At 35.6% G+C, this 21,201-nt stretch overlaps 2 protein-coding genes across 3 annotated transcripts; one reads left to right on the top strand and one right to left on the bottom strand.

Moving 5' to 3' along the window:
• The first annotated feature begins 906 nt into the window (after nt 1-906).
• On the top strand, nt 907-7,237 carry LOC145230496 (coagulation factor XIII B chain-like). 2 transcript variants are annotated; one of them, XM_080095930.1, is made up of 13 exons: nt 908-990; nt 1,118-1,219; nt 2,755-2,871; nt 3,264-3,452; nt 3,617-3,802; nt 4,113-4,292; nt 4,507-4,620; nt 4,969-5,136; nt 5,216-5,365; nt 5,553-5,639; nt 6,122-6,153; nt 6,279-6,363; nt 6,750-7,237. In XM_080095930.1, the coding sequence occupies exons 2-13, from the start codon at nt 1,156-1,158 to the stop codon at nt 6,884-6,886; spliced, it is 1,509 nt and encodes a 502-aa protein (XP_079952056.1). In that variant the 5' UTR covers nt 908-990; nt 1,118-1,155; the 3' UTR covers nt 6,887-7,237. The 2 variants fall into 2 exon arrangements, with proteins under 2 accessions (XP_079952057.1, XP_079952056.1); XM_080095931.1 differs by lacking the exon at nt 6,122-6,153 and having other exon boundaries at nt 907-990; nt 6,750-6,814.
• A 3,107-nt stretch (nt 7,238-10,344) lies between these two features.
• LOC145230628 (NACHT, LRR and PYD domains-containing protein 1a allele 4-like) lies at nt 10,345-17,098 on the bottom strand. The gene is made up of 9 exons (XM_080096097.1): nt 16,978-17,098; nt 15,629-16,723; nt 15,165-15,383; nt 14,384-14,440; nt 13,933-14,177; nt 13,280-13,435; nt 11,181-11,336; nt 10,737-10,898; nt 10,345-10,483 (listed from the first exon to the last, which is right to left on the bottom strand). Exons 1-9 carry the CDS (start codon nt 17,048-17,050, stop codon nt 10,463-10,465), a joined length of 2,184 nt encoding a protein of 727 aa, XP_079952223.1. The 5' UTR covers nt 17,051-17,098; the 3' UTR covers nt 10,345-10,462.
• Nucleotides 17,099-21,201: the final 4,103 nt, after the last annotated feature.

The raw sequence follows: 21,201 nt of genomic DNA on the forward strand, positions 1-21,201 counted from the left end.
GGTAGGTTAAAAACAGTGGAGGGATTCAGCCGGTTCGCACCGGTTCTATAGAACCGTCTCACGAAATTTAATGAGATCAGCGAACCGGTTAGCATTACTGGTTACTGTCAATGGACTTTTTGTAACCGAACCGGCTGAAAAATATAACGTTATTGATAGAACCGGCTGACAAAAGATTTTAATCCCACCACTGGTGGTAAACAATAAACAAATGTGTTTAGTGCAAAATATGTTCTACTGTACAACTTCCAAATATACAAAACGTGTGATTTTAGTCCTCTTTTTGGCCAGCCACAACTCACTTAGTACCGTTACTGCAATTTACGTGCTATCTACTACACCAGGGGTGGGCAACCTGCGGCCCGCGGGCCGCATGCGGCCATTTATTAAAGCTTGTGCGGCCCGCACAGACGCTTGGATTTCAAAAGTACTGGCAAACGAGTCCATATTTTTTATGGATTATTACATATTTTTAAACTGATTAATGTGTCTGATGCTAGTTTTCTGCGATCTGGCAAAATGTGCCTAGAATCAAATACGAATTATACTTGTAGTTAAGCATATTTGGTAAGAATCACTTTGTGTAATGCACATGTGCGGCCCTCGATCCACTTTTGACATTTATAATTGGCCCTACAGTAACAAAGGTTGCCCACCCCTGTACTACACCCTATTATCGCCGTATCTCCACTGTGGTGTTTGCATTAATATGCGGAAATGTAGTGCAGAACAATTATGACCTCATTGCAACGAAACAATGATCTGCTGCTTGGGGATTAGTGAACAATCAGAATTAGCGACAGCAAATCGTTACTGCTGTGTTGACTGATCCAGTTAGGGATTACTAGACCCCCTAAGTATGAACAGCGTCTCACAAATTATTTAAATAGGACTAAACCGAGAATACCAGTTTACTTTTTATGTTTGACAGAATGAGTTGTTTAAAAAATAATTTTAAAGAGTACTGTATAAATTTGAGTTGGCAACAAGGTTAGTAGATTTGTGTAGTGTTCGAAAAATGAAAAAGCACAGGCTTCCATTGAATAACTTTGTTTTGCTTCAGTCTACGTAGATTAGAGCAAAATATAATATACGTCTAAAGTGTTTTATTCGACAGGAGTTTTATAATTTAGAGGAATTTGATAGAGATTTACTATGAAGATCCATCTTTTCGTGCTCTTTACCTGCTTTAGCGTCGGTCAATGCCAGTTACCTGCAGGTAACAAGGCCCCTTCTATTCTATTTGCGTATAACTGAAAAACCATTTAAGAGTTCCAGGCCAAATTTGGCATGATGGTTGCAGAGGTGGATATTAAACATCCCTCAGATTTTAAAGACGTTAGCAAGTTTGGTTTTTGTAGGACGACAGTTTAAAAAAAATTAAAACTTGGGCCTTAATACATACCTATGCTGCTAATAAAGCCCAACATTTTCATGTTTTTAAAAATAGTCTAGAAACCAATCAGACTGATTTATACTTTGTTACGGTCAAAATAAAGTTCAAACAAGCAACGTTATTAACTTATATAAGACATGTACTGTTAACTAAGACACTAACTGTTAATCTGAAGGTACTAACAACAAGGAATAAACGACCACTTATTGACAGTCGATAACTAAAACAATTAAATGAAAAATTATTACCACAAACATCTTATTTGGACTTTTTATCTCCCTAAGAAAGCAAAAAAGCAAATTTTGTGCATATCCGTCGCATTTACTATAAAAGACACTTTAGAAAATAACAAAAAATGTTGGGCCTTATTGCAAGAAATGGCTGACATAGAAAACCGTAATAAAATTTATTTGAAGTAATTCTTTTTTCCAGATGGGATAATGCTTCAATTAAAATGATCCCATTACTAATATATCTTAATAAGTTTTCATTTCGACAACACAACCTTTCCAGTTTTGTTACCAATTTTTTAAAAAAAGATTGTAAAACGTTGAAAACAAACACTTCTGAATTTGGATAGGTCATAATAAAAAATACACACAACTTGCAGAACTAAAACTTCGTAAATCATTGTACGTAAGTATGTTTTTTTAAATTTCCATCAAAACAGAAGCATATATATAAAAAAAATATGAGCAGTGGGCCTTATTACCTTCCGGGCCTATATACCTTCAGGTACCTCATATATATTGTTTCTTAAATGATATATGACTTATATTATATACTATACAACGTTTTCAAAGAAAGTCGCTGGTTCTTACTGATTTTTTCTAAACAAAATCTGCAAGCAAGAGCTTGTTTAAAGATTTTTGCGAAATTAAAATCGGCAGGAAGATGACCATTGTCATAAAAACAGCTTTAAAGTTTATTGGTCCACCCTAAACTAAGGTTTATTTGGAATGACAGATTTGCGTTATATTTCGATGTAAAGTGGCACTAAATATATTTTTATTATTTTAGTCCACTTATATTTTTTAATTCAAATCTTCTTTATTGCAGTACTGAAAATAGCAATTAACATTTCGTTCGCGATGTTGTAATAGAGATTCGATAACATGTTAGCTGTTAGGATCCTTGAATTTAGAAAACATTGTAATCTAACTAATTTATAGAGCTCTTCTCGCAATTGTGTTTTTATACCGACGTTTCGGCGTCCTATACGGGTACGCCTTTATCACGATAAATAACATTGGGCGTAGTGGTTATCCAAATGAAGGCGACCGGTGTCGAATGTCGAAACGTACCTAGCAGCAACAGCTTATATTTTGTAATTTAACGTAGAAGCAAATGATTTTCAGAGTGCGTAGATGTCCTGGGAGAAAGTCCTTGCTCGATTTATTCTGCCCAAGGATTTTGCATCCAAGCTAACATCGTGAGCGTTTGCTACAAAACATGTAACCCAGTAATTTGCGATGGTAAGTTAAATTTTGCTCTTGTGTTTTAGACTGTGTTAGTTTACCTTCGTTCTTTCAATCGGAGCTCATTTAAAGTTTATAACTTTCGAAGGGAAGTTTCTGACCAGCTTTACACATGCAAATGTGCCGCTAGTTTCAAATATGTACTAGGCCATACCGACATACATTGACTATAGGAAATGTTTTACATTTTACGCGTAACACATGACCCAGAAACCCAGAAACACGGACCTAAAGTAATGTACTTTTTTGACTTTTTTTAATTTACTAAGCATGTACAGAAAATTACAATGACTGTGAGCCGATTGTAGTTAGGTTTTTGGACATATTACCCAAATCTGATTATTTTCGCACATACTTATCGCAAATCTAACGTAGAACTTTCTTCACAGTCACTAATTGTACTGGAATGCCCACGATCGCCTCTAACGGTGGAAACGACCCAAGCGGAACAACCCACCAAGCAGGTGTCACTGTGACATATACGTGTGATTCTAACTACATTCTGGATGGTCCTGATTCCAATACTTGTCAGGCGAACGGCTCCTGGACTGTAGACACTGCACCAAACTGCAAACTACGTACGGTAATGTAACAAATAGTGTATGGATATTTTTAAATGTGCTATTCGTAGCAATGATTTAGGCATAGTGCTTGGGCATTTTATGTACATAAAGGAAAAGTATTATACAGCTAGCCACAAGGTTGATTTTGGGTTGGCAGTAATTTCATTTCATTTCCACAGAATGTCCAGATCCACCGACTGATGCCTCTTTGTACATCACCCCGGATGGACCTTACAAGGTGGGTGACACGATCACGTACGAATGCGTCAACACATCTGCTGAGGAGATAGGCGGTAAAGAGAGCACTTGCATGGTATATGGAACCCCTTTCTGGACATTGAATTTTATTCCCACATGCAGCACATGTATGTTAATTATTAAATCTTTTTGCAAGTTATTACTACGAGTCGAAATGTTCTGTAATAGTCCAAGACCAGTGGTGGGATTCAGCCGGTTCGCACCGGTTCTATAGAACAGTCTCACGAAATTTTATGAGATCAGCGAACCGGTTAGCATTACTGGTTACTGTCAATAGACTTTTAGTAACATAACCGGCTAAAAAATATGACTTTGGTGATAGCACCGGCTGACAAAAAAATCTCACCCCTGTCCAAGACGTATGTTTTTGCACCATTAAAACGCTTTATTTAACACAGAAATCTAATTTGGTTGCAGCAAATGCATGCGGCCCACCTCCAATGATTGCAAGCGACGGCATCAACCCAGAAAACAGGGATTACGCCTCAAGAAGCACTGTGACATATCAATGCAACCCGCGACGTGTTCTCGGTGGATCAATGACTAACATGTGCACTAATAATGTTTGGTCCAACCCCGCACCAGTTTGTTATCAAGGTATGACTTTAATTAGTGGGTTCTTGAACATATATGCGTCTATACAAAACGCTATAGCGTCTCTACAAAATCTAGCAATATATACTTGTACCCTTGAAAAGTAGAAAAACAATCTTCAAACTGACCCAACAAGCTTGCAGAATAGGTCGCACAATTTCACACTCAACTCCTGGATACTATAGCACAACACCTCAAAAACCTGTTTTTTTTTTAGACTGCGTAGACCATCAAAATTGCGTAAATAATGTGGAGTTTGGTTACTGCAACCACCCAGACTACGTGGAGGATAGTCGGGAATCTTGCCGCGAATCTTGCGGATTTTGTACCGGTAAGTCAAAAAGCGTGTGTTATCCAAGGTTTTCAGGCAGGTACTTACTTACTATTATAGGAGTAGTAAAATGCACAAAAAGCACAAATTATGTTAAGTTTGTGCGTCACCAAATTTAACACACATAAAGTGATAATCTTACAAAAATTACCGTTTCTCTTTAATCCACCAGTGATCAGTGCGATTAGAAAAAAACATGATGTAAGAAAATTATAAATCCCCAAATTATATTTTTCTGATTAATTAATTGCTTCGTTTATGAACTGAAAAGCGCTGTTTATCAACAAAGTTTAGGTCTCATTTAACTGTACACAATGGTAAGCTTCAAGCTTTTTTATGCATTCGTAGCTTGCAGTGAAGTCCCAGAAAATCAAAACGTCACCGCTACTCCTACTGGTCCATACGTACAAGGTCAACGCGTGAATTACACCTGCGACTATGGGTATATTGTCGGCGAAACCTCAAATATATGTTTAGGCGAAGACCAGTGGTTGAACAAAAGTCCAAATTGTTCAGGTATAATTTTGTTTAATCCAAAAAATCAACAAAATTTGTCAAATATAACCTAAATGGGTGATTGTGTTATGTTTTCCAGCCTGGAAACCTTTCAGCTGTGACTTTGAAAGTGATATTTGCAACTTCACTCATGATCTGAGTGCTGAGTTTACTTGGACCAAAGATAGTGGGGGGACAGTTTCCCATCTGACAGGTCCAAGTGTAGATCACACACTGGGAACTTCTGAAGGTTAGTACTTGGGTATTGCAAAATATATATTTGAACAACATTACCCATTAGGAACATGTCATAAACTTGACATTTATTAGGGCCTAAAAGCATAAAAAATTAGATCACATAAACAAATAGTACGAAAGAAAATAGGCATAAAATCTGAAGAAACCTGACTATAAAGATATATTTATATTTTTTGTAGGTTACTACATGTATATTGAAACAAGCAGTCCTCGCCGTGATTCTGACCAAGCAAGACTTGTTTCACCAACGTTAACACCAACTAAATGTAAACAATCATCTTATTTTACATCTTATGAATCAAATTGTTGTAGTATTAACTTATAATACATCTGTGTGTTGAAATAGTGTAGACATTTTACATAAAGTGAAACACACGTATTGAAAATAAACGGAATATAATCAGACATATTAAATTGCTCTGCACATCATAATATTTAACCGGTGAAAAACGGTTCGCAAACGTAATACTTTACAATCGTATCCTATATAAAATAAACTCTAGTAGATTCTAGTGTATAGTGCTTTTGGATATTATAAGTGTTTTGCATTTTTCTCCAAAACGAACGTATACACAACCTGTAGATTTTAAAGTGTTTAATTTTTCACTGATATTTAAAAAAATTGCTATTTTTTGCACTGTTAGACTTTAAAAATGCAATTTACTTAGGTTATGTCCAATGTATATAATGCATGCCCAAATACATGTAATGTTGATTGTTTGTTTTGAAATTTTGACATTTTTTACAGATCAATGCCTTCGGTTTTACTATCATATGTTTGTAAGTATCAAATTCACTACATGACATATTTACAATAAAGTATTTCGATGGACTTTATCTTAGAGTATTGTGAATTTTTTTTTTTAGATAAAATCAAAACCAAAAAAGGCAAATTGTTTTCATAGGGCAGCACCATAAGGACCCTGGAAGCCTATTTAAAGAGGACATCTTTTCCAAACGAAGTAATATGGAGCCTGAGCGGCAATCAAGGTAAGGGCAGAGATTGAACATTTTGACAAAAAAATCAACAGAAAACTTCGATTTCATGCACTTAACACTAAAGGTAAACAACGCACAAAATCCTCGTCCTTTCTAAAAAAAAATGGCACATTTAAATCGAATTTACCTGGTAGTTGTTGGGGTTAAGACCGGCAACCACTTTAACTCAACCCCCAAACAACTGTGAGATTTACACTATTTTGGCGTAACTTTTGTGTTTGTTTTTTGACAAGCCATGTTTCCTGCAACTGTCCGCCTGTTCTAACATTCTCATTTCTTATGAAATCTTTGCCGAGTTTCAGTACGACAAACCTGGTGTATAAGATAGAACCATGCCTATTGGTGGCACATGTGTTACAACTAAATCATGTTATTAGGTGACTTTTGGTCGCTGGGAAGCGCAACCATTACGTCGTCGGAGCCATACCAGGTTGTGTTCGAGGGAACAAGGGGTCCTTCTTTCACTGGTGACATCGCGATTGATGACGTAACAATCACGGATGGAGCCTGTTAAATCGGAATGTTTTAAGACGAAATGCACAGATGTGTCTGATTTTATGTTCACAGCACATCCCTCAATTATTTGATATTAACTTATATGAATATTGGTTACTAAAATTGAACACTATAATATTATGGTTTTTCAAGTAGCACTTAAATTTAAAAGTCATATAAAAGTTTAGTACTAACTAAAAAGTATCGTTTTGGTATTGTACAATAATTTTCATTTTTTATATTTCGACTGTTTAAAATGTTAGAAATGTTAATAGCTGTGAATCTGGTTTGGCGACAGTTTTTTGATGTGCATGTCTTTCCATTTGTGAAATATCAAAGGATTTAAATATACAGAGACCGATTTAGCGTTTTCACTTCGAAATTTTCGGCAGTCATAATTTAATGACCCTGAATCACACCAGTCCTTTATATACATCACACCAGTTTACTTGCAAGGTGATTTTATTAATAAGGAAAAATTCACACTGCTAGATTTATTTATGATGCAAACATTACGATATACTGTTGAGCAAACGGTAAAATAACTTAAAAATGGGTAAAAAACGTAGCCTAGTTTGTTACCCCCTTCGGATTTAAGGAGTAAGTAAACCAAATTTTAAAAAAATTATCTGATTTAAAAAATACAAAGGTTATTGCTTTTTTCAAGTTTCGGGGTCAAATAATCAAAGATAAAAGCTCACAAACGTCAATCCAACCAATGTTACCTAGTCCCGTGTATCTTGGTGAAAAATAGACGAGTGGTTTACGGCCCGATGTGTGTAAACCTAACAACTCAACTTACGCAGAGAAACAAGTAAAGTAAACACAATAAATGAATGTATTTAGTGCGGAATATTCTCTTGTTTACAACATCCAAAAAAACATGTGGTTTTTGAACCCCTTTTAACCAGACTTTTTTAACCTTAAATTCCGTTATCACAATTTTGCGCTATAGGAAGTAGGAATACCCATAAGGGGAGCAATTTGATTTAAATTTTACATGTGGTTTGTGAATAGACTTTTTAGCTCATGGAATATAACCTGTAATGGAAATTACAAAAAATCCTCGTATGATTTGGAATGTATAATGTAAAACTAGGAAGTAATGAAAATGTTTTGAAATGTTAAAGCAGAAATTCTTCGAGAAACGTGTAAAACCAGAGAAATAGGTCATAATTGAGTTGATATGTGATGCGTTTTCAAATAAACCATTTTATAGGGTGACGTTTGGTCGTTTAGGAGCGCAACTATAACAAAAAGTAAATTGTCTTTGTCGGATTTCGGGGGTAAATAAAACCGAACTCCTCTTCGGGGTAGTTTGTCGTTTTACCGGGGTTCGAGAAGGCTTTTCATATACAATAAAAAAGTGAAATAATTATCAGCAATATAAAGTATAAAATTTAAAGGCAATAAAAAAGTGATTATTCTAAATAGGTTATGTTCGGTATTTCGATGCCGACCTATTATAACAGGACTACGTGAAAAATTACACATATCCATTTAAACTTTTTTTTGGTAGTCATTATGATCATTGAATAATAAATAGGCCTAAATGATTTGTTACGGGACTAGGAGTGTAAACAAAAGAACATTAAAACAGACAGTAAAATTGAAAAGAAATGAATTGTTTCTGAAGCGAGCCGGAAGAAAAAGGTTGAAAACCACAGCTTCAAAGCAACAAATAAACAAACAATACATCTTGCGCTTGTTTGTTGTAGCCACTATCTACATAAAATTCCCTGTAATATTTTGTACATTTGTGTTTTATTTGCATTTGCGAGCACGTTGTAATATGTTTATTCTTGAAATATATTAATGCCTATTTTAGTTTCGAAATATGCTGCAGGCAGTTTCGTTAACCGCCAACACCTTTGTTTTCGCCATTCGACCGTTACGAAAAACAAGCCACTCTTTCTATTTCAAATCTGTTAAAAAAGTCGCTCGAAACAAGTTTTAGAAACATTGTTGACAAAATTAGCCCAATTTTTTTACGAAACACTGTCGCCGCAGCAGCCCAGACAGGCACTCAGGCTTTTAGTCAAGTCCAATAATTTAAACGTAACATAATTGGACACAACTGGGTGACTTGTTGCTGTTGTTAGGCGATGCATATATTTACAGAAAACCCACCCTACGTCAAGAACCCCTGTATGATTTGGCATGTTTGAAGCGCTTTTAAACAAAGTACTACTGATAAGCGTTTAATTCGCTGCCATAACCGTTTGTAGGTTGAACATCATCCATATTTTTGAGCATTATAAATTTACCGAACTATTTCGAATAGTAAAAAAGTATCCAAAATAACAATGACGTGACTAAACTGCATCTACGCAATGCAACGATAGTCACATACACGACGCAACTGCGCAATGCCAATGACGGAAAACCTTACTCTCTGCAATAATAAAAAATATTTAAAATCAATTTGTCAGGCACTATTAAACTTGACGCTGTGTCATGTTCGTATGATTTGTTTAGGCCACTTTAACATTGATAAACAAATTATGATTTTAATTGATCACAGTAGAATATAGGAGTGAATCTTTATTAAAACGCTAAAAGCACTTAATAATTGATTTAAAATCAAACGCATACCAACCTAAATTTCAAATGGTTTCATAATCTACGTACGAGTCATTCTTAACGCTGTATCATTTTCTGACTATATCTTTATTTGCTAAACTGTGGGGTGTAGCTTATAGGGACATTCTACCAGGAAATTTCCGTTCGTTCAATAGCTAAGAAATATTGAGTCATTTTGTCTTTCTAGAATGTTTTGCACAAACATATGGCTTTTGTTCATTCGTTGCGCGTATTTTCGCCAGTATGTGATATCGCTTCCTGGATGATTTTAAGTAGATTTTAAGTAGGACACAGCTCGTCGAACCTGAGAAAGCAGCCAGCTTGGTTAGAGGGCGCTATGACTCCATGGTTTACTCTGAAACAAATATTCCGTCTTGCTATGAATAACATGTTTTTCGAATTTCATCTGTCTAGTCCAGTCCAGTTTAGTCTTGTATAATCATTTTAATCATTTTTATTCTAGTCGGTTATTTCTTTTATATTTTGATTGTGAAATTGTGAGAATTTATACCTGTTAATTCGCCTACCCTAGAATACAAAAAAGAAAAGACACTGTGTGGCTGTTAATCAGTCAGTTATTGAGATACAAAGATCAGACTTAACCAATTATTATAATGAACACTATAGTTTCCATTGTAGCCGCCACAATACAAGACGTCATCCAGGTCAGGCCTACATCATTGTTGCTTTTTTCAAAGAGTTTGATATCAGCACGCTCCGAAATATGGTTTCGTTTGTCTATCTGTCAAGCTTCTCAGGTTATCGATGCTTTTTTTTTTTTTTTTTTGCAAGTTTACTACTACCTGACTTAAGTTGGTGTCATTTTTTGGAACATCGTTTGTTAACTATACGCAAGTTATTCAAACGTTTTTAAAATACAAACAAAAAAGCAAATTTGTAAAAAACAAGCAAATTTGTGTTTTATTTGTAAAAAACAAAACGACGCTTGAGTGCTTCAGTGGACCGAACTTCATTGCGTATTCTCTGTTCTGGTTCATTTTGATATTGACTATTACCAAATGACTCTTCGTTGCTGAAAACAATAAAGGCGACGGTTGGACTTCGTTTAAAACACGGGTTCATTACTTTTTTGCAACTAATCCTATATATTTGTCTTGTTTAGAATATTTCTTTTAATTGACTTTCGCCAATAATCCATGTGTCACCAGGAAACACATTTTTTATTGTTAAACATAAGCTTTAGCATTAACTACAAACTATGTTTTTTTAAGTAAATACCAAAAGAGATTGAATTTAATAGCAAAAACTTAATATGTTTGACTAACTGGAAGATTGAGTTCCATAAGCTTTTCTCGGATTTGGACTTTTCCGTTTTCTGAAATTGGACATCGGTACATTCGAACTTTTTTAATGTTACCAAGACAACTGATAAGCGCAGGAAGACCTTCGTCACCAAGTGGGTTGAAAGACAAGTCAAGTAGTTTCAACTGAACACAAGAAACTTCAATACAAGTTTAAATCAAAAACCTTTGTAGGTTGTAAGGTTGTAAGTTTTACTAACTGTTCCCCTAAAGTATCAAACAGTAGCACAATCTGCCAAAGACTGTAATGCAATATTTAATTTATATTTCTTGTCAGCAGTGCATGAGTTTATCACTGCAAATCTACTGTACAAAACAACAAGACCTAAAGGTGTTTTTTGTTTGTGAGTCAAAAATATGATCTGGTTTCATTTCTGGGTACAATGATTGATCTTTATTGTAATTCACCTGATGGTTGTGACGTAGTACGCTGCCAGCCAGTTTCTCGATGCTGGTGATTTCCCCTTCTCGGATCTCAAGCTCTTTGATATTCTGAACGCAGTCCGCCAGTAAGTCTGCTCCAACGTTTCCGATCTCGTTGCCACTAAAGTTCAGTTGTCTCATCTTTGGTACAAAAATATACAGTCATAAAATTGTTTTAGTTTGTAGTAAAATTGCAGACTATGGTTTCTTTTACTAAAATCAATGTGGAATAAATCTTATATGTTATCTGCAACACTATCAGTGTGACGTAATTGATTGGGCCTTTTCCTCCCCTTGTGCATAAAGGGTTGTTTCCACTTGTGCATAATTCATTTTTTAGTTAAGATGAACATAAATTCTTAAATGGGATCAGCCCTGTAGCGTTTATATGCAGACCAGCTTGATTGAAGATTTTTCCATTCTACGCATTGTCATATGGTGGTGAATGCTTCGTGACCGGCTTATTCTGTATGGCGCCTTTAATGGGCCTGCCGTACTGTGGTAATTCATTTTTCACTGATGATTTTGCTCAATACAATGTATGTTTTCTTTTTAGACCGCTGGCAATTATGTTTTTAAGGCAAACCCGTTTTTTGTTTCTGTTTTTTTTTTTTTTTTTTGGAAACAAATTTGTTTCTTGAAACAGTTTTTAAAGCAAAATCGTTTCTTAAACAGTTTTTAAGGCAAATTCGTTTCTTGAAACGGTTTTGGAAACAAATTCGTTTCTTGAAACAGTTTTTAGGGCAAGATCGTTTCATGAAACAGATTTCGAAACAAATTTGTTTCTTGAAACAGTTTTTAGGGCAAGATCGTTTCATGAAACAGATTTCGAAACAAATTTGTTTCTTGAAACAGTTTTTAGGGCAAGATCGTTTCATGAAACAGTTTTGGAAACAAATTTGTTTCTTGAAACAGTTTTTAGGGCAAGATCGTTTCATGAAACAGATTTCGAAACAAATTTGTTTCTTGAAACAGTTTTTAGGGCAAGATCGTTTCATGAAACAGATTTCGAAACAAATTTGTTTCTTGAAACAGTTTTTAGGGCAAGATCGTTTCATGAAACAGATTTCGAAACAAATTTGTTTCTTGAAACAGTTTTTAGGGCAAGATCGTTTCATGAAACAGATTTCGAAACAAATTCGTTTCTTGAAACAGTTTTTAGGGCAAGATCGTTTCATGAAACAGATTTCGAAACAAATTTGTTTCTTGAAACAGTTTTTAGGGCAAGATCGTTTCATGAAACAGATTTCGAAACAAATTTGTTTCTTGAAACAGTTTTTAGGGCAAGATCGTTTCATGAAACAGATTTCGAAACAAATTTGTTTCTTGAAACAGTTTTTAGGGCAAGATCGTTTCATGAAACAGATTTCGAAACAAATTTGTTTCTTGAAACAGTTTTTAGGGCAAGATCGTTTCATGAAACAGATTTCGAAACAAATTTGTTTCTTGAAACAGTTTTTAGGGCAAGATCGTTTCATGAAACAGATTTCGAAACAAATTTGTTTCTTGAAACAGTTTTTAGGGCAAGATCGTTTCATGAAACAGATTTCGAAACAAATTTGTTTCTTGAAACAGTTTTCGAAACAAATTTGTTTCTTCAAAAAGTTTTGGAAACTGAATCAATGACTAAAGCAACTCTCGTAAATAATACAATAAATTTCAGTTAGTCTGGCAATTTTTAGAAAAAAAAAGATCTTTGTCATCATCTAGTGTTAAAAAAATCGTTACGAATGTTTTGCAACAAATTTGTAATAAAAACTCTCAAATTGTAACAAATTTTTAATAAAAATTGTTAAGAGAAAAAAATTCAACATTTAATTGGAAACGATTTTGTTGGTTCGAAACAAATTTCGTTTCGGCGAAACGGTTTTCGAAACGATTTTTTCGATCACAGCCATTTTTCCTATCTCTGCCGTGCCCACCTATGATTTATTTTTCTCACATAAAACAGTCGACTGCTGGGTATGTTCATTTCCGAAAATTACTAAAAAACGCGTCAACCTAAAAAGAGCTGGCACTAAATATAAGTGTTTGCAAATAATGCTCGTATTCTGATTCATTTTATTAAATTTTGTTTAACTAACCGGGGTTTCCAGTGTTGCCACAGCTGCAGTAAGTGGTGTTATAGTTCGAATGTCACAAATGCGAAGGTCCATTTCTTCCACATTGTGCACGCAGTGAGCAAGCGCTGACATGGCATCGCCACCTAGTGTGCTGCCTCTAAGATTCAGGTGGGTCATCTAGGAAAATATCATTTTTTAACTTCGCTCCCTGACCTAATGGACCAGATTCAGATTGCTGTGTTATAATCAGGAACGCAAATGCATCCCACAAAAATACCAAAAGTCATACATGTTTAAAGAAATCAAGCGAAATTAAAATTGAAAATATTTTCACTCCACATTATATGATTTGCGTTACTTTAGAAAAACGGTATGCCAAAGAAACGGTACCGATCAATGTTGCAGTTTTTAGCAGACGGACTGTTGTTTGTGTACTATAGTATATATGGCAATGTTACATGCAATGTTAGGCACTGCAACTTGGAAGCTAGATAAAAACCTATACATTTGGTCAAGAGATGCAACTTTCTCAATAAATTCACTCACAATCATTAATTTCCGTTCATCGCATTAGTAACAATTTTATTAGCTAGTAAGCCGAGTACTCCTTTATTTCAACGGGTGTGTAAGAAGTAAATACACAGGTGTTTTACAGAAATAAAAATGGTACCTACTTTGTTTGTCATCGAGCCTACAGCTTTGCAGATTTCCATTAGTCCGTTGTTGAGCACACACTCAACAAACTCCAGCTTTTCCACGGCCTTTTTCGTCTTCCGTAGAAAACGAGTCAGCGCAAATGCGTTACTTGATCCGAAGGTAATGTAACTGAATACAACCACCACTGGAAACTTTTCAACATAAGGTTGTAGAAATTCGTCTTCTACTTCCAGAAGATCAATCAAAAGTTCCAAGAACTCCCCTGAAAACATTAAACGCGCATTAGATTATTTTCCTTTAGGTTTGGGGATCTATGTTTGTGTCGAAACTTTAGACAATAGCAGAAAGTGTTAAACACTATTGTGCGCTATGTATAATGCAGCATAATTTGAACAAAAACTCTGACTGGTCAATTGTAAGGTGTACAGTTGTATTAGGAAAATACTTTGGTTTGTTTCGAAAACATACCTTCTGTAGCATGCTTATAATGCTTTAACAGTTCTTCGTGAAACTTGTGGGATTTTTCTGTAAAACATATACCGTAAAAAGGAAATAGACACATAAAAATCAGATTTTATCTTCCCGATCTTAGTACGATAAAACGACTTTGTTATGAAGCATTTGAAATACTCCCAATCACAAAACAAAGCGAACAAAAAACCCTTGTCACTTTCTGAGTGGTCAATCTAAACATGGGAAACTTGTTTACTTTCAAATTCTGCAAGACGCCACAACAAAGGAACGACTTGTTTTGAAAAGCATCACGACTAGCGTCCGCTTTGGAAATTCCACAGGTTTCAATGCTTTGTCTTGGCGGCCTATTTAACTTTTCAAAAAAGGGCGTCGTTCTGTTTTTGGCTATCTGTTCCAATTCTCTGGTTGTAACATTTATTTTATGTTTTTGAGTAGGTGGTAATTTCGCATTGCTAGTATTTGTATTTGTTAACGCATCGCGCTGTATCTAATCATCACTAATTAACTCATATGTGCCAATCGGGCATTTTTTAACAAATATGCTTAGTGATACGTGACCCTTTTTGCGAAAAGGGTGACATAATTTTTTTAAGCAGCAAGGAAGCACAAAACCCCAATAGTTTTTCGTTAAGTTTGACTATCTTGCACCCGTATAGAAAAGATGCTGTTTTGAAATTTTGTTAACCCCATATCCGCATATGTTGTAATTTTATGGCAAATAAAAGAAACGTATACAAAGATTTGAAAGACATATAGACTACACTAAAACACTAACCTGGTTTGGGAAACGATTTGTTCAAAAGAAGTCCGCAGACGAACCTTCTCACCATGGACCAAGCTTTATCAGTAGCAACCTTTTGCAGAATAGCTTCGAAATCGTCGTCACTAAGGAAGTAACAGATGTAATAAGCAGTGAAGTATTCCTGCCATGTTTGATGAACAAAGAAATATCGTTTGTCGCCGGGCAGGAGTCTTTGATTTCGGCCTTTGTAGCCTGATGATGAAAAATATAAGGCACATTAGTCAAGCAGGCTGTTGGAAAATGTTTAAACAGCACGGCAGCTAAACGCACTGAAAATATAAGGGTCATGTGAGATTGAAATCTGGCTGAAAAAATGCCTTTAGGGCAATACTGTTGAGATAGACTAGGACACCTGGAACCTTATACTGTTGTTTATTTTTATTTTCTGCGCGGTATTTTCATGAGATTTATTTCACTATAAGATTTGGCATGTTTACCAGGTAAAGCAATAATGTAATCTTGAACACTTTGTTCGTCCAGTCCTTCGCTCGTCAAGTCCTGGACATTCATCATAACGGTCGCTCTTTGTGTGGCGCCAAATGCTACCTTTCCAATTTGCCCTCGCATATTTTCAACATCTTGACCTCGACTAAGTGATGAATGACCGATGTGCTCTAGAAGAATCGAATATGTCCCGGTAAGTGTATGTAGTTGTTCCCTGTCTTGTGTTCTGCGACTTAAAGCGGCGCAGATAATAAACTGAAGAAGTGCTGGAGTGCGACAAAGATTTAAAAGAAGCGGTGCAGTAGTGGCAAAGTCAAGCCAAAGCTTGTTTGCATGATCTCCGGCCATTGCACGAAATAACAGGTTCATGCCGTAATCTGTTAAGTCGTGCACGAGAATTGTAAGCTTTGGTCGCAGTGGCCCTGGAACTGATATCATCGCATGAGGGCGTGAGGTAAAAATCACAGTAGCCTCGCGAAGAAAAACGCCTCCACAGAGGTTAGCTATAAGCTGTTGTACCAGTAACGGTGTATCGTACGAAGCATTTACAGGGGCTACACCATCTAAAGACCAGGTTGCTTGATCATACCCATCAAAGATTAGAGCACATTCTTCAGCGTGCGAAGAAAGCCATCTAAACGCCTTTTTACGGACCTCTGCATCTAGATCTCGGTAAACGTAGTCAATTAGCAGCTGCTGCAAACTCAACTTTTGTTCACCATAACCCATCTCCATGAAGCTGTAATGAAGACACCAAAGGCCTTCCTGCTTCGCTAGACGTTTGGAGCACGTGGTTTTACCGCAGCCCGGTGGACCAATCAGAGCACAGAATCGGTCCCGTTTGGCAGCGCCCAGCAGATCCTCAAAAGGCATTGTCTGATGGTAATAAAAACAGTCGGCATCATTGGCATTGGAAGGGCGATAATCTCGAAACTTGTGATCAATACCACCCTCGAAAAATTTCACATTCAATAAACTCGGGTGGACGATTGGCACCTCGTCATTCGGCAAATCGACAACAAAAGTGACATCAGGAACGGTTTGCTGAGTTTGGGCTTCATAGACCTTCTTAAAACATTCGTAGTCGCCTGTGAATAAAAAACTGATGAAAACGGCGTTGATATAAAAGAGCTGCATTAAGCTGTCATCTGATAACAAAAAAATGATTTACCTAATTGATTGTTATTTTCGACATGTTTATATGCATACTGCTTTCTAGCAAATGTAAATCAAAATTGAATTCAAACTGAAATAAGAGCCGAACGAAGGCCAAGACTGCCTAGTGCTCGATCAAGGTCCCTTGGCATTAAAATAAATGATGATTTCAAATCGTTAAACTTACCTTGGTCTGAGATTGTATCACCATCAGGTAGATATATATTGACATCACATCCCACATTGACCAAGGTTGCCATTACAATCTTGACCTCAAGTTTCGCTTACACATTTTTTCTAGCACTATTTAGGACCTATAAAGTGCACACTACAGTTGGCATTGGTTTAATAAATATTTTTCCAAACGTTGAAAGAGTTGTGTTGGAATTGTTTTCATTTGACACTCCCATGTACCAATCATACCACTGAGTTTCAGTCTTAGTATTCCTGCAAAGTGTGTTATCCCAGGTCACTTACAGTTTTTAAGGCAAAAAAGGGAACTCGTTTTTAGAAACACCGCTTTTCAGTCTTTTCAACTCTGATTTTTTGAATGTTTTTTTTTATTACTGTCTGAAATGAACTCATTTAATAGCTTTGATATTTGAGTTTAGTGCGAATGTTACACATATGATGATACGTGAGCAATTGTAAAATGTGCAACCTTAAGTCTTATTACGCAAAAACGCACTTCACTCACACACTGACGCTACACTGTCATTGTAAATTTGTTACACCTCACCGGGCACAGACTGCAGACGGTGAAGTTGTTTTGACTTTTTATACGATCTGTCTGGCTCAGTGGTGGTTGACACGTGATTCAATTCGCTGTTTTTCTCGTGTATCGAGGCATACAACGCTTGGCCTACCATAACATAGGAACTGAATTAACGCTGCGCTAATGTAGATGTAAGTTTAGGGCAGGTTTTGAGTGCGCAGGCAAGAGGGGTAATATAGCGGTTAATAGCTTAATCAACATTTTTGATTGTAAGAAGTTAATAGCTTAATCAACATTTTGATTGTAAAAAAGATCTAATGACAACAAATTTATATTTTTAGGATATAATTGAATTGATTTGTAATATGGCTTAAACTGATTTTTTACACAAATCAAAGTCCCGAAGAACAATGTGTTTCATCATCAACCACTGATTTGTAAAAAGTTTCACATTGTTGGTCGACAGGGTGAACAGAACGTCAGTACAAACGCTTTGTTGCCACCAAGCGTCTGTAAATCCTAACTGATTCATTTTGGCGTTTCACGTTGCAAACTAAAGTAAGCAAATGGTTGAGCTTCGAGGTTCAGTTTTTAAAAGTTTTTTTTATCAACTGGGACTGTTTTAAGTTTTAACTCCGATTTCTTAGTGGCTTTTTTTTTAATTTGAAACAAACGTAGTCGTAATACAGTTTCGTTGCGTTGACGCAAACAGATAACGCCATTGCACGATTTATGACAGTTTTCTGGATTTGGCTACAAACTGATTTACGTCAATAAATTAAACGCAAATTTGGATGGCCAACAGAATTAGTGGTGTCGCAAACACTAAAGCTCACCAAAATAAAAAAGACATCAATGATTAAACCTAAAATGCAAAAACACTATTCCCATAGATATATATGTAGTTTATTGTTACTGTAGTTGTAAGTTGTTTAACATATGTCACTGTATCGGTGGTTTATTATTTTGCAAACGCAATAAATGTATTTTCAAACTAGTAGAGGGAATAAAAATTGATTACACCATAAACTGCCCGAAATCTTCCAAATTAATTACCAATAAAAAAATTCGTTGGTAGGTTTTCTTTTCGGATGAAAATAATTGGACTATTTTAATTGATATGAACTTACTTGACATATCAATGTTTTTGGGACGTGTTTCAATCAACTTTTCTAAACGTCCTGTTGTTTTACTTTCTTTTAATGTTTTGAATAATTATATTTATTTGCAGTTGCTTTATATGGTTAGTAGACATCATGACGGCATAGAGTACGTTTTGTAGTAAAGGATATTTAACATCTCGTCGCAAATTGATGTAAATTAAACTGTGAGTGTGTTTTTGTCGGGTTTGTAGATAATGCTGAGTCATGACACGTTGTTATTTCCGTTTAGCACACAAATAAATGTGTAAACAAATAGTAAACGAAAATGAAAAAGCTACATTTGAAAACATCCATGTAAATTTTTAACACCAATTTTTATGTTCACGTTGAGCTCAGCATTGTGATAAAATAGGTTTTTATTTCCCCTGAGGCAAGTAGTTTACTGTCATACTCTTCTTTGCGCCTTGTGATAAGCGAGGCATCGTTTTAAAGCAATATTTTCGAACAGAAACATGCTGTCTGTTGGTGGAAATAGTTTAATAGTATATTATGTTTTGCTAGTTTGCACCTTGCATTAGTCACAAGGTAAGGACATGAGAAAACGTAAATGAAATTTGATCGAGTTTATTCATGTTCAAGTTGTTTTAGCTCTGAGTTGTTGGGAATGCAGCCACGCAGCCAGTTCGGACGAATGTCGTTTGACCGGCAAAGCAGTGTCTTGCACCGGTAGACAGGTAATAAAAAGTGGACGCCAAAATGAAATATAAAAACCTATTTAAAATACTGACTTTGATAATTTATTTTTGCACTTTGACAACCACTGAAGGTTAGAAAAAAATCCATTTAAATGCGCTTGTAACTGAACTAAATTATGTTAGCTTTCGGTTTAACTATAACGTTTATACACAAGGGGAGGATTTTTTTTAATTCGTTTATACGCAGAAACACGATTTGGAAACGTTGCAAACAGAGTGATGCCTGCAGAAGCAATGAAATACAGGTATAACCTTCGAACGTAACAATCTAATATTTCATTAAGATTCAATTACAAATTAGGCATAGATTGGACAGGCAAAAGTTAACAATATTAAAACAAATGGTCGTTTGTACTTGGTTAAAAGTGGATATTTTATTGTTTCGAAATACGTGAGTGAATACAGTTATATAATGTGCTTGGAAACACAATCCATTGAAAGTAAGTCTTGATTTTAATGTCTGATTTATAACCACGGTATGTACACGAGTCAACTTATATGCTACTTTTTTCCCTTTTTTAGATTTTTATAAATAGTAATCAACCACAATGCAATAACGATCAAAGCTCGTCAGTATGCACATGCTGCTGCGAAACTTCTATGTGCAACCAAAACAATATGTGTCAAGGTAATCACGAAATTTTAATTTCCGTCTACCTATTATTTTGTTTGTTTTGCAACCAATCGGATGATTTGCTGTAAACGCAATCTACAGTTACCAGAGAAACCGTTAAAATCAGACATGTTTTCAGCAAACAACAAATGTCCAATTATCTCCAGCACATTCCGAAACGGAGAAGTTAGTTGCAGTGATGGCAACAATCCTGGTTCAGTTTGTGAGTTCACTTGCACCAGTGATGGATTCTCGATTCAACCCACATCAGAAGCCGGCACATCACGATGTCTTCGCAACGGACAGTGGAGTCAACCAAAACGGTGCTGCGCAAGTTAGTAAAAACTAATTACATATCGTTTAACGTCTTTTGATAATTTTAGAAATCTTGCACAAGATAGCCGTGTTTGTTTATCTTATAAATCTATATTTTCCAGGACCGTGTCCTCCTTTTGTCCCGATTGACTACGTGGCTTTGGTAGATGCAAATGATGAAACCATTTGGAAAATATATGAGGATAACATCGCAAAGTCAATACTCAAGTAACTAAAAAAATTGTAAACTGCCAATAAGAGCTTTAGGTTACATACCCTAATTGTCTTTCAATTGTAACAGACAACGCCAAAAACTTCGTAAACACAAAGCAAGTTATCTGAATTTTTTATTACACATGTGTTCCTATTTTACAGAACCTACCACACTGGGCCTGATTCAACCAGAATGGCACGCGTCCCATTCAGCGGCAGAGTGCACATTGAAAATGCAATCACCTTTAATAGCACTTCACATGATATTAACAGTACAGGTTTCTTCGAACTTGTCAAGAAGCAGAAATTTTCAAAAAATGGTTCGCAAATTTGTAGTTTACTTTTCTATTTAGCTGGAGTTCAATGAAAAAAATTTAATTGTTTGAATTAATCAAAAATCTGCCTAAAATGACCTGAAGAGTTTTTTTCTCTGTTGAAAATATTCCAAAGCGGTTGCGGTTCTTTGCAACTATATGATGGCAGTAGTATTTTCAATGGGCATGATCTAGGTTTAGGTGACCATCAAATGTTAAACGGTTTAAATCTAAGTTAGCCAAATACATTCAGGTCTAAATGTTATCGCAATATAAATTGTATATACACACATGTCTTAATTGTATATACACACATGTTGTGACTCAAAAGTTGGTTAAAATCACCAATTTATGGTGGGCTACCGAAATTGCGCATTTTAAAA

This window comes from Phallusia mammillata, chromosome 5 (genome assembly GCF_965637545.1).
Source record: "Phallusia mammillata chromosome 5, kaPhaMamm4.hap1.1, whole genome shotgun sequence".
Taxonomy (NCBI): Eukaryota; Metazoa; Chordata; class Ascidiacea; order Phlebobranchia; family Ascidiidae; genus Phallusia; species Phallusia mammillata.

Coding starts and splice junctions, on each gene's coding strand:
- LOC145230628 (XM_080096097.1), bottom strand. CDS start 17,050: ATGGCAACCTTGGTCAATGTGGGATGTGATGTCAATATATATCTACCT. Junction 11,337..13,279: donor TGGCAACACTGGAAACCCCG/GTTAGTTAAACA, acceptor TTTGTACCAAAG/ATGAGACAACTGAACTTTAG. Junction 10,484..10,736: donor TTATGGAACTCAATCTTCCA/GTTAGTCAAACA, acceptor TATTGTTTTCAG/CAACGAAGAGTCATTTGGTA.
- LOC145230496 (XM_080095930.1), top strand. CDS start 1,156: ATGAAGATCCATCTTTTCGTGCTCTTTACCTGCTTTAGCGTCGGTCAA. Junction 4,293..4,506: donor CGCACCAGTTTGTTATCAAG/GTATGACTTTAA, acceptor TTTTTTTTTTAG/ACTGCGTAGACCATCAAAAT. Junction 6,364..6,749: donor GAGCCTGAGCGGCAATCAAG/GTAAGGGCAGAG, acceptor TCATGTTATTAG/GTGACTTTTGGTCGCTGGGA.